Raw genomic sequence first — 16,113 nt, 5'->3', positions numbered from 1 at the left:
TGAGGAAGAAGGAGGAGTGGCGACGACGGCGGCGGGTGGGTGGTTTATGGACAACACACGGGCACACAGACTTGGTGAGACCCAAGGCTTAGTCAGAGAGAGAGAGAGAGAGAAGAAGGGAGCAGGACCGGGTCATGACTGAGTGAAAGGAAAGAAAAAAATACCTCCCTCACCGTCTTGTGTGCAAAAAAAACCACCAACCGGCTTCAGCATTCAGTGTTTGTCTTTTTTTTTGGGGGGGGGGGTGGAAAAAAGGAGTTTGTTTTTTTTTCCAAGGAGAGAGACAACCCACAAAAGAAGGATAGAAGAAGGAACCATTCGCAGGGCGGCTGGAGACGGCAATCTTTTTGAGATTCCCCCCCCTCCCCTTATATATATATATATATATCTATATATATAATTTTAAAAATAGTCATTTTGTTTTAGTCTTTGTGCCGGTGAGAGGAGGAGGATTTTTTACCCCTCTGGTGCACAATGAAGGCGCCTGTCCGCCATGTTACACTGATGCCCAGGGATTGACTGGATCTTTCATTTTTTTTTAATTATATATATTCATGTTTGATTTTGCTTTCTTGATAAAAAGATTTTATTAAAAAAAAATTCCCGTCGAGTTTCATCCCCCCCCTCCGAGAGGGAGGGAGGAAGGAGAGGAGCCGGAGTTTGCAGCTGCAGCAGCCGCCGCCGCCGCCGCTTTTGTGTCTCTCTCTCTTGTCGGAGCTGCCATGGCCGAACAGGCATATTCCTGGTGAGTGAAATCCTCAAACCTTACGCTTTATCTCACTGCATTTTCATCTTATTTACTCATTTATTTTTTTAACTGACCCGGGCGGTTGGCAATCTGGAGCTGTTCCCTTGCCCGCTGGGCTTGTTTTGGTTGTAGGCCGCAGATGCAGCCTCGGCCTCGCAGTTTGAAGGGAGCCGGGTGAGGGAGGGAGGGGGACCTATTTCGGCAGAGCCGGTGGCTGGAGGGCGCTATGGTACCGGCTGTATTCCAACCCCCCCACCGCCCCCTTACTACAGAATAGGGGCCAGAACAGAGGCTGTGAATGCATGGTTCGTCTAAATGAACACTTAAATATTTATTAAACATGTGTACATAATGTGTGTACGTGTCTTATAGACCCTGGGTTCAGCTTCAGTAACATTTTGATCCGTAGGCCGATTCAGTGACCAGTTGACATGTTTTTATTTTTAAATCAAATTTGTGACAGTTTTTTGTGTTGGTGACAGTGGGTGTATGTCAACTTGCAGTTTAGATGCCAACATATGCAGTGCAAATCAAATTTGTGAAAACAGTTACTCAGGATATTCGTTATAATTTTGGACGGAATATTTATGTACGTGTGCATTTGTTTACATATGCCTATTTGTAAGGTTGCACAATATATATGCCTATTGTAAGGTTCACTCACCAGGGATATGCCTGCTCGGCCATGGCCTATTATAATATGCCTATTGTAAGGTTGCACAATTTTTTTAAAGAGTGAATGGCTCCATCAGTGGTTTTCAGGCTAGTATGTTCGGTGTCCAGTCATTGCATTTTTAAGCTGTTCCGTGACCATGATGGGTTTAAGGTGTTTGTTTTGTGGCATTGGAGTTTCTTCTTATTGAAGGGAGAGAGGGAGAAGTAGCATTCTGTATATTTTCTGCTGTGGTAAGTAGACTTTAGTTCTGAATAATATTGACAGTGCAGAGCTGGCATTTTATTAACTGGCAGGATTCACAGAGTAACATTGATTACTTGGAGGATAGGTGAGGGGAATTGTACAAGCATCTGAATAAAATAGCTTTTTAAGTAATTCTCTTAGTAAGGACAAAGGATTTTTTTGTTCTGTCATACTGGCTCAAGGATGTAAATTGCGACAAAGTTGCACTGGCCACACTTGCCAGAGCATGCATATTGAGACAACGTACAGTAACATGCACAGTGATCAATATGCACACTCATGCTCAAATTATATTGCCTGTTTGGCATATTGTGTAGCATGATCTTTTGCACTCCACTGAGACTGAATGTACTGATACCTTTCTGTGGCATCAGCAGGAGTATCACAGGGAAGATTTCCTTTGGATATAGTGAAATTATAAATACTTCATACACAAGTTTTATGACTTAGCTATGATTAACACGCAACCGACATCTGATGCATTTAATAATTTGAACTGCTGCCGTGCCCCTTTTAATCTCAAATTATAGGAAGGAGTCGACTTTATTGACAATCCCCCTTGTATTCTTCCAATACCGTCCCAAATCGATGCAGTGTTACTGGGGAAATCAGAATAGATAGGAAACAAATTTTAAGCTTGATTTTCATGTGGCAGTTTGAGAGGTAAGATTTCTGTTTAACATGTGCCTGTTTGTAAGCTACAGGAAAAATCATGCTTGAAGATTATGCCATATTGTTATTGTTGCCAGAATTTCATCCTTGGGCTGCATAACTGAAAATGCATGCTAGGAAGCCCAAGTTTGGCAGGACAAAATCTGTAATTGGGCCCACAATTCAAGTGGATTGATGGAATCTATTCTATAGCCACCATTGTGAGCCAGACAAGTAATTTCCTATTATCCAACAGGCATTCTCAGTTGCTGATCAAGATTGAGCAGGGTAGATGCTAGGCTAGGGAAAGCGAGGGTGACTAATTGCACTGCCACATTGACTTATGGCATCCAAACTGAGAAACAGGTGGTGCCAGCTTAGTTGAGAAACTGAAATGAGAATTTTACAAAAGGGGAAGGGCAAGGTAAGCGCAAGTGTCTGTTTTTGCTGGATCACCATGCGCTTAGTGGTCTGTTGGTAAACTTGCTAGTATTAGCCTGACACCAATGTCATCTATGCTTTGGTATATTTTGGTAAAATTGTTTTGTATTGCATAAAGGATGCTGCTGAATTCCTTTCTAACTCACCAGCCAAAAGAATTGACATTGTTTGAAATCCTGTGTCATTGCTAGTTGTTACAGTTTTTTGTTTAAAAGAAAAATCAGTATGTGTGGATAATACCACATTAGAAGTGTAGTCACTGTTGTAAAGCCCTTCTTTGGCTGCAAAGGGCTTTGAGAGGTCTGGTGGTAGTGAACTGCAGCATAAATCATAGAATGGTTACAGCACAGCAGGGGGTCATTTGGCCCGTTGTCTGTGCCATAAATGATAGGTTTTCTTTGCCAGTAAACCTTTGCTTCTGCAGTTTGAGCCCCTCAATTGGATTACTGCCTTGTTGTTCGATGCACAGCAATGGCCTGATTTGTTGCAGCATGGTCTCCTTTTGCTAAAACCAAAGTTCTTTAATCCATGAAGGTCATTTAAGTAGTTCAGTTTTGCTACCAAGATGAAAAATGAAGTAACTTGGTACTACATTGAATAGATGGCATGCTACATTCAAGGTAAAATGTATGCCTAATCTGCCAGACATGATTCTATTCCATTGCACAAAACAACATCTCATTCACTATTGATGTGATGTCCCTGATTGGTGAATCAGGGAAAAAAAGGTACTGGACAGATTATTCAGACCTTCGATGCTCACAAGACTAAATATAGCCAATCACTGCTAAATTTCACTGAGCTGATGATAGCATTTTAGAAATCAAATTTAATTCAACAATACATTCAATAGTTTCTAGTATATCAATTTTACTTTAAATGTTGTAAAAAAAAATAGAGTTCTAATTGAATTCTTGGCAAGCTTGTGCTTTCTTTATGCTTTGGTTATGCTGTTTGTATACTTTAGGAAGTGTCAAAATTTCAGTAGAAAGTGTACATCATTAAGAGTTTTGGGTTCTGGATTGAGGGCCCTATTTTCATTTGGTATTTAAAATCTCTATTTGTATTGTGATTTTGAAGGCTGGGTGGGTCAGCTATGTTCAGTTGTAATTGGTGAAACAAAAATAATGAAGCATTGGGTGAACTTACTGGATTCATATTGTATTCAGAAGGATGTGATGTTAAAAAATGTTTAGAAAGGCATTGATTGTAGAAGCAAAGCAACATAATAGCAGGAAATCCTTTTTTGTAATTTGGCAGTAATCTAAGCAGAATTAATGACTTTGACATAAATGAGGTAGAAGTCCTAACCTGACTAGAAGGTTTTTACACGCATAGGACCCCAGGAATAAATTACATCTATTACACATTGTTGAGAGAGACTAAAGAGGAGTTTTGAGAGTCATTAATTATCGTTTGAGGAAGTCACGAGACACTGGGGAAGCACTAGTAGATTGGAGACCAGCTATCATGGCACCCATTTTCAAAAAGGATGACTAGACTGAAACGGGCAACTATGAGTCATAGTTAATTCTGTATAAAATTTTAACTGATTATTATGAGTAAACTTGAGAGAATTACCTTTAATGATCATATGAAAACAGAATCAACATGGAAGAACCTGACTGACTCATTGACTTCTTAACTCACTTGGAATGTCATTTTTTTTTATTCATTCACGGGATGTGGGCATTGTTGCCCAGGCCAGCATTTATGTCCATCTGTAATTGCCTTTGAGGAGGTGATGGTGAGCTTGCTTTCTTGAACAGCTGAAGTACATGTGGTGTAGGTACAACCACAGTGCTGTTAGGATGGGAGTTCCAGGATGGTAAATCCTGTGCTGTGTATGCGTAGACTTTAAAAGTCATTTGACAAAGTTTCACACACAAGTCAAAATCAACATTGTAGTGATTTGCCATAAACTTTGGAAATGTTTAAGACATTGGCAGAAGGATAGAAGAAAACAAATACTTAGAGTCTGCGAGGGTGAAGGGAATACTAAGTAGGGTAATTTGCATCAATAATTTGCATTCAGAGTCTCATTGCAGGTATTATCCATCCAGGAAGGAGAGTAGATTCAGAGGTGACAGCAAGATGAGTTGAACAAAATATGCAGTAGATTAAATTTCATACATCAGTAAAGTACTGCATGCAAGGAAAATGGGTGTCACATAACCCATGGATTTTGTTGAAATGGCTAAGGATGAAGTTGAAGGAGACAGGAATTTTAAGACTTTACGCTCAACGTGTTCAGCCAATGTAGAGCAGCAATCACCATAGCCAGATGAATGCTGAACTGTCTAGGGAGAACAACAGGATCCATTTCAGCTGATAAATGCTTAGATTATTCAGATCATACTTCAACTATTGTTAGTTTTTGGTCATTTGAGCCAGGAGACATTCAGTTGCTGGTAGTGCAGAGAAGAGTCATGAAGCTGATCCCGAATGTCAAGTCTAAGTGATGTGGAAAGATTGGGGAAAGTAGGACTTTTCAGTGTTGAAAGAAGGTATTATAGGTACATAAAACAAAAAGGTAGATAGAGCTGGACAGGAGCTTGCAAATCTACAGCAACGAGACACAGATTGAAAGACAAATTTAGGACTGATAATTGGATTTCCAGATGGAAGAGTGGAGATGAAAACCTTGGAAACATTCAAATTTAGGGTTAATTTTAGATGGCTGAGCTAAGAAAGGGTGAATGAACTTCCTGACCCATAATTATCTTGTGACCGTACAATTTCTGTTTCTGAACTTGAAGGATCCCATTTATTTAAATAGCTCAATAATTGTTTAAGGTTATGAATGTTTTGTTTTGAAGTGAACCTACTCTAAGTAAAATTCATTTAGCATCAAGAAAAAAGTAATTTAAAACAAAGCGCTAGTGAAACTAGACTTTACCTTCCTCTTCATCTGCTTACACATTTTCTCCCTCCATTCTATTATCTCCAGCTGAGAGGGCAAGCTGTGTGGTTCTAGATCATATGATAACACTGGAAAAACTCAGCAGCTCTGACAGCATCTGTGGAGAGAGAAACAGTTAACGTTTCAAGTCCGTATGACCCTACTTCAGAGCTCTGAAGAAGGGTCATGCAGACTTGAAACGTTGACCCTGTTTTCCCCCTCCACAGGTGCTGTCAGAGCTGCTGAGTTGTTCCAGCATTTTCTGTTTTTACTTCAGATTTCCAGCATCCACGGTATTTTGCTTTTAGCATTCTAAAACTAATACCTGCCATGGGTTAGGAGTGTTGCTCTGGATGATTTTGTTTTCTCTTCTGCTGTTACATTGATTTTTGTAAATCTCTGCACCTCTCTAAAACCTTCGCATTCTTCCTAAAGTGCCGTGCCCAGAATTGGACACACTGCTCCATTTGAGGTTGAGGTTGAACCAGTGTTTTATAAAGGTTCATCTTTTTCAATAAAAGCAAAACACTGCAGATGCTGGAAATCTGAAACAAAAACAGAAAATGGTGGAAAAACTCAGCAGGTCTAGCAGCATCTGTGGAGAGAGAAACAGAGTTAATGTTTCAAGTCCGTATGACCCTTCAGGGACTCAACGTTAACTCTTTGTTCCTCTCTCCACAGATGCTGCTAGACCTGTTGAGTTTTTCCAGCATTTTCTGTTTTTGTTTCATCTTTTTCAACCTGCCCTGCCACCTTCTATAATTTGTGATTATGTACCCCAGGTTTCTCTCTTTGTGCAGCCCTTTAGAATTGTACCCTTTATTTTACATTGCCTTTCCTAGTTCTTCCTAGTAAAATGTATTGCTTCATATGTTTCTGCATTAAATTTTATCTGCTACATGCCCAACCATTCAACCAGCCTGTCTAAGTCCTCTTGAAGTCTATCACTATTCTCCTCACAGTTCACAATACTTGGAAGTATTGTATCAGGCACAAATTTTGCAATTATGCCCTGCACATCCAAGTCTAGGTCATTACTATATATATCAAGAGTAGCAGTGGTCCTAGTACTGATCTCTCAGGGACCCCACTATATACCTTCCCCCTGTCTGTAAAACAATTGTTCATCATTACTCTGTTTCTGCTCAATCTCCTATCCATGCTGCCACTGCCCTTTTTATTCCATGGGTTCAACTTTGCTGGCAAACTATATATTGTGGTACTTTATCAAATGCCTTTTCGAAGCCCCTGTACACCACATCAACTTTGTTGCCCTCATCAGTTCTCTCTGCCTCGTCAAAAAACTCAATCGATTTAGTTAAACACAATTTGCCTTTAACAATTTCTTTCTGACTTTCCTTGATCCACTTTTGCCCAAGTAGTTGTTCATTGTGTCCCGGATTATAATTTCTAAGAGCCTTCCCACCACTTAGGTTAAATTGACTGGCCTGTAGTTGCTGGGTTATCCTTACACTATTTTGTTCAAAAAAAAGAGATAACATTTACAGTTCTTCAGTCCTCTTGCATCACCCCTGTATCGAAGGAAGATTTGAAGATTATACCCAGTACCTCTGTAATTTCCACCCTTGCTTCCCTCAGCATATCCTTCCGGTCCTGGTGTCTTACCAACTTGGAAGTAGAGCCAGCCTTTCTAATGCTGCTCCCATTATCAGATATTAGCTCATCCAGTGTCTCAACTGTCTGTCCTTTCACTCTGATTTTGGCATCATCTTCAAAGACAGGTGCAAAGTACTCATTTAGTACCTCCAGATATGCCCTATGTCTCCACATGTAGGTCAACCTTTTGGTCCCTAATCAGCTCCACCCCTCCTTTTATATGCCTATAGAGGATTCCCTTTTATGTTAGCTGTCAGTCTGTTCTCATACTTTCTCTTTGCCTCTCATTTCCTTTTTTGCTTCTCCTCTGAGCTTTAGCTTCTCCTCTGAGCTTTCTATATTCTGCCTGGGTCTCGCTTGTATTATCAACCTGACATCTGTCATTTGCACCCTTTTTCTGTTTCATCTTGCTCTTTATCTCTTTTGTCATCCAGGAAGTTCTGGCTTTGGTTGCGCTGTCTTTCCTCTTTATGGAAATGAACTTTGGCTGTACCCGAATAGCTCCTCTTTGAAGACAGTCCATTGTTCTGTATGGTTTTGCCTGCCAGTCTTTGGTTCCAGTTTACCTGGGACAGATCTGTTCCCATCCCACTGAAATTGGCTCTCCTTCAGTTGATGTATTTTTACTCTAGAAACTTAACTGGACCAGCCATATAAATACTGTGGCTATAAGCGCAAGCTAGAGATTGTAAATTCTGCAGTGTGTAACTCGCCTCCTGAATCCCCAGAGCTTGTCCTCCATGTACAAGGCACAAGTCAGGAGTGTGATGGAATACTGTCCACTTGCCTGGATGAGTGTAGGTTCAACAATCCTCAAGAAGCTTGGTACCATCCAGGATAAAGCAGCCCACCTAATCACCCCATCCACCACCTTGAACATACAGTCTCCCCACCACTGATGTGGGGTGGTAGCACTATATACAATCTACAAAACGCATTGCAGCAACTTGCCAATGCCGCTTCAACAGCACACCCCAAATCCGCGACCTCTACCAGCTAGAAGGACAAGGGCAGCAGCTACGTAGGAACACGACCACCTGCAAGTTCCCCTTCAAGTCACACACCAGGTTATGAATTCTGACCCTACCCTACCATGATTAATTGTGAAATTTCATTGAATATATGTGGCAGTCTGTTAACCAGATTGTTATCTGTTTCACCAATGTCCTCTGGAAAGGGTCTGGAGTATTGCTGTCAAATTAAACCACTTCATTGTAAAGTCAACTACACCGCCTTTTTCAGGGTAACTAGGGGATGAGAAATAAATGGAACAGAACCAGTGTTGGCCACAACTTGAGAACAATCTTTTTAAAGATATGCTGCCACATAGGCATTGCATTCTCTTAAATTTATTTCTGATTTGACTTTTCCTTTCTGCTTTTCTCCCCTAATATCAGCTTTTGAATTTTATCTGGTGTTAATTTCTCTTAAACTTTATGAGAAATAACAGCCGTTAATCAATAAAATGTGAATCTGTTCAGAACAGTTTTAGTTTCACATTGCTGCCATTTTCTGTTCAAGTATCTTCTTCCTGGTTCATAATGTTTTGGGAGAAAAAATGTTTTTCAGTCAATTTATCTATTCCTCTTGACACTGCTGCTTTCCTTCCCTGTTGTACGTACATGTTTTTTATATACTGTGCACACGTTTCCAATCTACCTGTTCCTGTGCTATTCTGTACACTTTCATAACACGTAAACATTCATGAATGTGCCTTGTGATTTGGGTGCTGGAGTGGTGCTGTCATTGTCTCACATATCTCTTTGTATTCAAGTCTACTGTTCATAATGCCTAACATTTACAATTTTGGATAAATTGTGTAATTAGGGCAAGTAGTTTGTTATCGTTCATGTAATGGATCTCAAATCCTCCTTATTATGCAAAATAGCAGAATTCTGTCAACGTTATATTCAATAAGTCACTATCGCCAGGTGCGGTTGCCATGTTCCCACTTGAAAGAAAGGTCCTTCATTTTATGATTTTTCTTGATTTAAAGGGATAGTTTTAAGCAAATTGAGTTGCCTATTTGGTAAATAAACAAAGACTACATGGGCCTCATTCGTGATGTAGCATTTTAATAAGTAACGTGTTGTGAATAAAGGGGAACTGGTGGATGTACTGTACTTAGATTTCCAGAAGGCATTTGAGAAATTGCCACATCAAAGGTTATTGTGGAAAATAAAAGCCCATGATATAGAGGGGTAACATATTGATGTGGAAATAAGATTGGCTGGCCAACAGGAAGCAGAGAGTAGGCATAAATGGGTATTTTTCAGGTTGGCAAGATGTAATGAGTGGCGTGCCACAGGGATTAGTGCTGGGGCCTCAACTGTTTGTAATTTATATAAATGACTTGGATGAAGGGATGGATGGGATGGTTGCCAAATTTGCTGATGACACAAAGGTCAGAAAGTAAGTTGTGAAGAGGACATAAGGCTACAGAAAAATATAGGTTAAGTGAGTGGGCAAAGATCTGGCAAATGGAGTATAATGTGGGAAAATGTGAAATTGTCCATTTTGGCAGGAAGAATAAAAGAGAAGCATATTATCTAAATAGTGAGAGGATGCAGAGGGATCTGGGTGTCTTAGAGCGTGAATCACAAAAGGCTAGAATGCAGGTACAGCAAGTAATTAGGAAAGCTAATCGAATGTTATCATTTATTATGAGGAGAATTGAATACAAAAGTAGGGTGGTTATGCTTCAGTTATACAGAGAACTAGTGAGACCACATTTGGAGTACTATGTACAGTATTGGTCACCTTATTTAAGGAACAATGTAAATGCGTTAGCAGTTCAGAGAAGGTTTAGCAGACCAATACCTGGAATGGGCAGGTTGTCATCTGAGGAAAAGTTGGACAGGTTAGGCTTGTATGCGCTGGAGTTTAGAAGAGTAAGAGGCAAGTTGATTGAAACATACAAGATCCAGAGGGATCTTGACAGGGTGGATGTGGAAAGGATGTTTCCTCTTGTGGAAGAATCTAGAACTACAGTCACTGTTTAAAAATAAGGGGTCGCCCATTTATAACAGATGAGATGAAATTTATTCTCTCTCAAGGCCATGAGACTTTGGAACTCTCTTCCTGAAAAGGAGGTGGAGCAGGGTCTTTGAATATTTATAAGGCAGAAGTGGATAGATTCTTGGTAAGCAAGAGGATGATAGGTTATCAGAGGTAGATGGGGTACAGATTTGAGGTTACTGTCAGATCAGCCACGATCTTATTAAATGACAGAGCAGGCTCGAGGGGCTAAATGGCCTACTCCTGCTCCTTGATCGTATAACTTAACATAATTAGCTGATTAGTATACATTTTGTGGTCAAGGTCACTAAGTGCAGTGATGTCAACTCTGCTGCGGTTAAGTATATCCTATCTGTCTGGTTTCCAAGCACAATCTATAGTCAACTGGGTTTCACTGACAACCTCTTCGCCAACCCCATTTTATCACAAATACAACATGGAAAGAATTAACTAATCCCTTCAGCAACATTCACAGTAATTAAATAGAGATGGCGAGAAATGTAATAGCTGGAATTACTTCAGCTTTGAAGGTTGTGGGGGCTTACATCTCCCTTTCATTGCTATTGAATACTTCACTGAGGAGAAGCTCTGCAAACAATCAAGCACATCACTAAAATTTAGTTGTAATACAATACAGTGTCTCAAATCTGGCTGTCCAAAAACAGAACAGTTTTAGGATGTGCCCTGCATCAATCTTAATTTGAATAAAATTTAAAAAAAACTAATTTACCTGGACAATTCGGCTAGGCTCCGCATTGATGCAATGTGGTGCTGGACTAGCTATCCACTTTGCTGCCTTCAGGCCTGTTTTCGTGCTCCAGGCGACCCTTAACCCCACCCAATTCAGCTTGGCCCGAACCAAAATCTGGCAAGATCTGAAATCTGGCACAACCTCAGTCCTGAGGTTTCTGGTTTTGATACACTACTGTACTGAACACCAAACATAAATTTAAAAACCTGACAGTGTCTTAAAATGGAAAGTCTTTTTCCCTCTCCACAGTTTTGTTTCTCTACAGTCTACATAGTGGCCATTTGTCAGGCGATTTCATACTTAACATTCTTGAGCTCGGGCATGGGAACCTTTCTTCCCTGATGCCCAATTTTTTAAAAGGAACAGACAAAAGAATGTTTTATTTAACGGAAAACTCTTAAACGAAGCTCTTAGTCAAATGTAAGAGCAGTTCACCTCTTCATAAGTAGGGCAGAAAAATCTGTTCTTTAACATTGAAAAAAGTTGCAAACTGTCAGTGTTTGGGAGATATGGGAGTCACAGCCTACTAAATGAGTTCTGTTGATGAAATGATTAAGGGTTTCCTTTAAATCGAAGTAGTTGCCTATATACTTTTTTTGCAGATCTTGCCTTGGGTCTATATAGTATTCTAAACTTAATTGTTTTTTGTGGTGTAGGGATGGAGATCAAACCAACTTAGCGAAATTTACTCTTTTAAATCCAATAAATACATAAAAGGCAGTATTTTTTCTCAATTTTTTAAGCTATTTTCCCTACTTATCCTAATTATTACTCAGATCATGTTCCTTGTGAAATTAGATCATGTATTTAATTTTAAAGTATTAAATAAAATGCTAATTTGTGGTGCACTTTACTCAATTCAATTATTGGGCAGCAGTGTGTAATATGAATGTGGCTCCTTGAGTGGCATTGAGCCACTGATTTCGAGAATTTGTTTAATGCAGTATGTTATAGTTTAAAGTCATAAATGTGATTTTTAATGATTACATATTATAATGGCTGGCTTGTGCACATGCAGGATCTATGTGATGGATCCTAGTTCTACAAAAAATGTCTTGCCATTGTAAATAGAATGATTGAACTCCTAACATGAAGAAAATTGCTTTTCCCAAAGGAATTCTAGAGATAAATCCAAGTATCTTACTGTGATTCCTTAAGGTGTTTAGAGCTGCTTTTCATATTAGTTCTATATACTATCACCAACTCCGAACGCGCAGGTCTTGCTGAAAGTAAGCATGCAGGTGCAGCAGGTGGTAAAGAAGGCAAATGGTATTTTGGCCTTCATAGCGAGAGGATTCATGTACAGGAGCAGGGATGTCTTGCTGCAATTATACAGGGCCTTGGTGAGACCACACCTGGAATATTGTGTGCAGTTTTGGTCTCCTTATCTGAGGAAGGATGTTCTTGCTATAGAGGGAGTGCAGCGAAGGTTTACCAGACTGATTCCTGGGATGGCGGGACTGACATGTAAGGAGAGATTGAGTCGGTTAGGATTATATTCGCTGGAGTTCAAAAGAATATGGGGGGATCTCATAGAAACCTATAAAATTCTAACAGGACTAGACAGGGTAGATGCAGGAAGGATGTTCCCAATGGCGGGGGAGCCCAGAACCAGGGTCACAGTCTGAGGATACGGGGTAGACCATTTAGGACTGAGATGAGAAATTTCTTCACCCAAAGAGTGGTGAGCCTGTGGAATTCGCTACCACAGAAAGTAGTTGAGGCCTAAACATTGTATGTTTTCATGAAGGAGTTAGATATAGCTCTTGGGGTGAAAGGGATCAAAGGATATGGGGAGAAAGAGGGAGCAGGCTATTGAGTTGGATGATCAGCCATGATCATAATGAATGGCGGAGCAGGCTCGAATGGCCTACTCCTGCATCTATTTTCTATGTTTCTATGTTTTGTGCAGTCAGCAGAAGCTCTGTCGTGGACTCAGTGCATTCTGCTACCATAAACTGACTAGCTCACTTTGGTATGATGGCTGGCTATTGGTATTAACATGGCACAAAAAAAACCCACCATGAACTAGGTCCTGATTTGGTAAAGTGGCATTTGTGCATTGCTCTCCTTTTACGTTTCAAGTGCTTTATGTTTCAAGTGGGGAACTGGTTTATGTAGGTGCCACAGGTAACAAGTGTACAGGGTTGGCTCTCTGTGTTTACATTGTTGGTACTGGCCATGTTTGTGGGTAAACAGCCATTGGGATAAGAGAAACCAGCTGTTTGGACTATGGAGCGGTAGTTGAGTACACCTGGCAGACAAAGACCAGATCTTTTTCTGTTGGTCACATTTGTATGTAGTATAAAATGGAGCACAGAAAGAACTTGCATTTGCATGATGTTGTGATATTCCAAAGCACTTCACAGTCAATTCAGTATTTTTGAAGTGCCGACAGTGTTGCAATGTCAGGAAATGCAGTCACCAATTTTTGCATGGCAAGGTCTCACAATTAACAGGTGTGATTAATGACCAGATAATGTTTCTTTAAGGAATTTTGATTGGAGGATAGATATTGGCCATGACAATGGAGATTGTCCTCCTATTGGGATCTTTTGCACCCACCTGAGAAGGGAGATTCAAATATCCTAATTGAAGAACAGCACTTCTGCCAGTGAAGCATCCGCTCAGTGCTGCATTGAATTGTCAGATGAGATTATTTGTGTTCTGGTTGGAACTTGAATCCTTCTGAGCTGACTCAAGCATACTCTCACTGGAATTCCTTTCTGAATGTTGAGCCAAGACATGTGAAAACATGCAATACAGAAGGTGGCCATTTGGTCCAGTGTGCCTATGTTGGCTCTTTGAAAGACCTATTCAATTAGTTGCACACCTGTATTTCTATCCCTATAACCATAAAAGAAAAAATCTGCCTACAAGAGCAGAAGTAGGCTATTCAGCCCATCTGCTCCACCATTCAGTGAGATCATGGCTAATCTGATAATCCTCAACTCCACTTTCCTGCCATTTTCCCCATAACCCTTGATTCCCTTACTGATTAAAAATCTGTCTATAAGGCCATAAGGACGTAGGAGCAGAAGCACTGCAAATTCTTCCTCTTCCAAGTATTTATCCAATTTCCTTTTGAGAGTTGCTACTGAATCTGCTTCCACTGCCTTTTCAAGCAGCGGATTCTAGATACTCAGAACTCACTGTGTAAATTTTTTTCCCCTCATGCTGTGTCTGTTCCTTTTTATCAAATGCCATAAAAACTGTCCTCTGGTTACTGACCCTTAAGCCACAAGAAAATAATTCTCCTTACTTGCCCCATCAAAGCATTTCATGATTTTGAACACCTGTATCAAATCTCCCCTTGTCATTCTCCTTCAAGTAGAGAAAGTTCTCAGCATATTCCAAGAAATTGCTCTAATTGTTGGTGAGAATTCTGAAGAGATGTTATTTATAGTTTCTAAAATAATTTTGCACTTTGTCAATCTGACGTTCAATTTCAAGCAGTCTTGCCTCTGAACCATAGTTGGAGTTCAAGCTTCACTACAGACTTGCATGTAGGTCTAGGCTTATCTTTCAGCGTGGTCTTTCGATGAGATGTTGAAACACAGCTGGGCATAAAATATTGTTATGACCACAACCGGTGTTAATTGTTGCGCAAACCAAATCCCGCAGAGAAACTTGTCTTACGGGCCATAACCTTTTTTTGATTCTGAAAACGAGAAGACGACATACCAGTCTCAGCAATAAGAGGTCTAGTAACACTTTTGGGATTTTAAAAATGAAAAGTATTAGTTATTATTAACAAAAATAAAAGAAAGCTTAAGCACACAAGATTACAGTTACACAATTAAGGTTAGTCTTACAAAACATTCCCTTTTTTAAAAATAAAACTCTCTACTTTGTCAAACCCACAAGTAAACACCTTCCAGGCAACACTCCCTTATGGATGTCTAACTATGAAAGAAATCCAGTAATATTACACAAGGCAAACTGCTGTAGCTTTAGTAAAAGCATACCACATGACCTCTACCCTTTTCCACTCTGTGGTGGAATCCACTTCAGAATAAAACTGCTATTTGCAGTCCAAGACTTTTCTGACTTGTCTGGATGGCTGATTCAAATGGCATCCTCTCCTGCCCCAGAGCTCCAGCTCCAGCTATAGCTTGAGCTCAAACAACTCTAGCTCAGCAGCTACTCCAGCAATCCACAGTAACTCTAATATACATTTTTTCCCTTTTATCTCCAGTTCCATTGTTCTCACACCTCTTTGAAACTCAAATCCTTACAAATATAAAATCTTTGATATCTCTATCTTGTTTTTGCTTTTGGGTCAATAAAATAAAATGTCCCCACTTCCATTTACCTATGGAACTCCTACAAGATGCAAACATGTTTCTTGTTACCGCTGACTCCCCTTTGATATTCAAACAAACTCTCAACTTATCTAAAATGCAAATATTAGATCTAACCCATTTACTTGTATCTCAGACTTAAACACCTCTATCCTTTTCATATTTCAAACCTCCAGACAACCTGACTCCTATCAATCTTTTGCCCAGCTTAATTATATCACACGCACACAGACATCCAACCTTCTTTACAGAATAACACCATATCCCCCCAAACTATTTAAGCAAAATAACACTAAGATAAAAGCAAAATACTGTGGATGCTGTAAACCTGAAACAAAAACAGAAGATGCTGGAAAAAATACAGGTCTAACAGCATCTGTGGAGAGAAAAACAGAAAATCTCTGTTTTTCATGCCACAGATGCTGTTGGAGCTGCTGAGTTGTTCCAGCAATTTCTGTTTTTGTATGTAAACAAAATAACATCTATTCTCACAATATCCTGTAGTACTAATCATAGAATAGCAAGCAATTCTCTTTATGTTTTAGCTAATATTTTCCCTCAACCAATGGCAGCAAATAAGATTATCTAGTCATTCATTGATTTACCATTGACGGGTTCCTGATGTGTGCATAATTGACTGCCATGATTACTAAATTGGCGCTTAAAAAAAATCTTACTGCCTGTACACAAGTGTAAATCAAACTGGTTAAAATACTCCTTGGATTTTTAAATATTAAAAAAAAAGTTCTGCTTTAATTGTTT

At 39.7% G+C, this 16,113-nt stretch overlaps 1 protein-coding gene across 2 annotated transcripts in view; it reads left to right on the top strand.

The window, feature by feature from the left end:
* The first annotated feature begins 405 nt into the window (after positions 1-405).
* Positions 406-16,113, top strand: part of sppl3 (signal peptide peptidase 3) — a 187,424-nt gene continuing 171,716 nt past the window's right edge. For both annotated transcript variants that reach the window (XM_078553987.1, XM_078553988.1), the window contains exon 1: positions 406-745. In XM_078553987.1, coding sequence (XP_078410113.1) covers positions 723-745 — 23 coding nt within the window. In that variant the 5' untranslated portion in view covers positions 406-722. The remainder of the gene's footprint in view (positions 746-16,113) is intronic.

Source organism: Cetorhinus maximus, chromosome 12 (genome assembly GCF_964194155.1).
Source record: "Cetorhinus maximus chromosome 12, sCetMax3.hap1.1, whole genome shotgun sequence".
NCBI lineage: Eukaryota > Metazoa > Chordata > Chondrichthyes > Lamniformes > Cetorhinidae > Cetorhinus > Cetorhinus maximus.
This window is presented reverse-complemented; position numbering and strand designations above follow the sequence as displayed.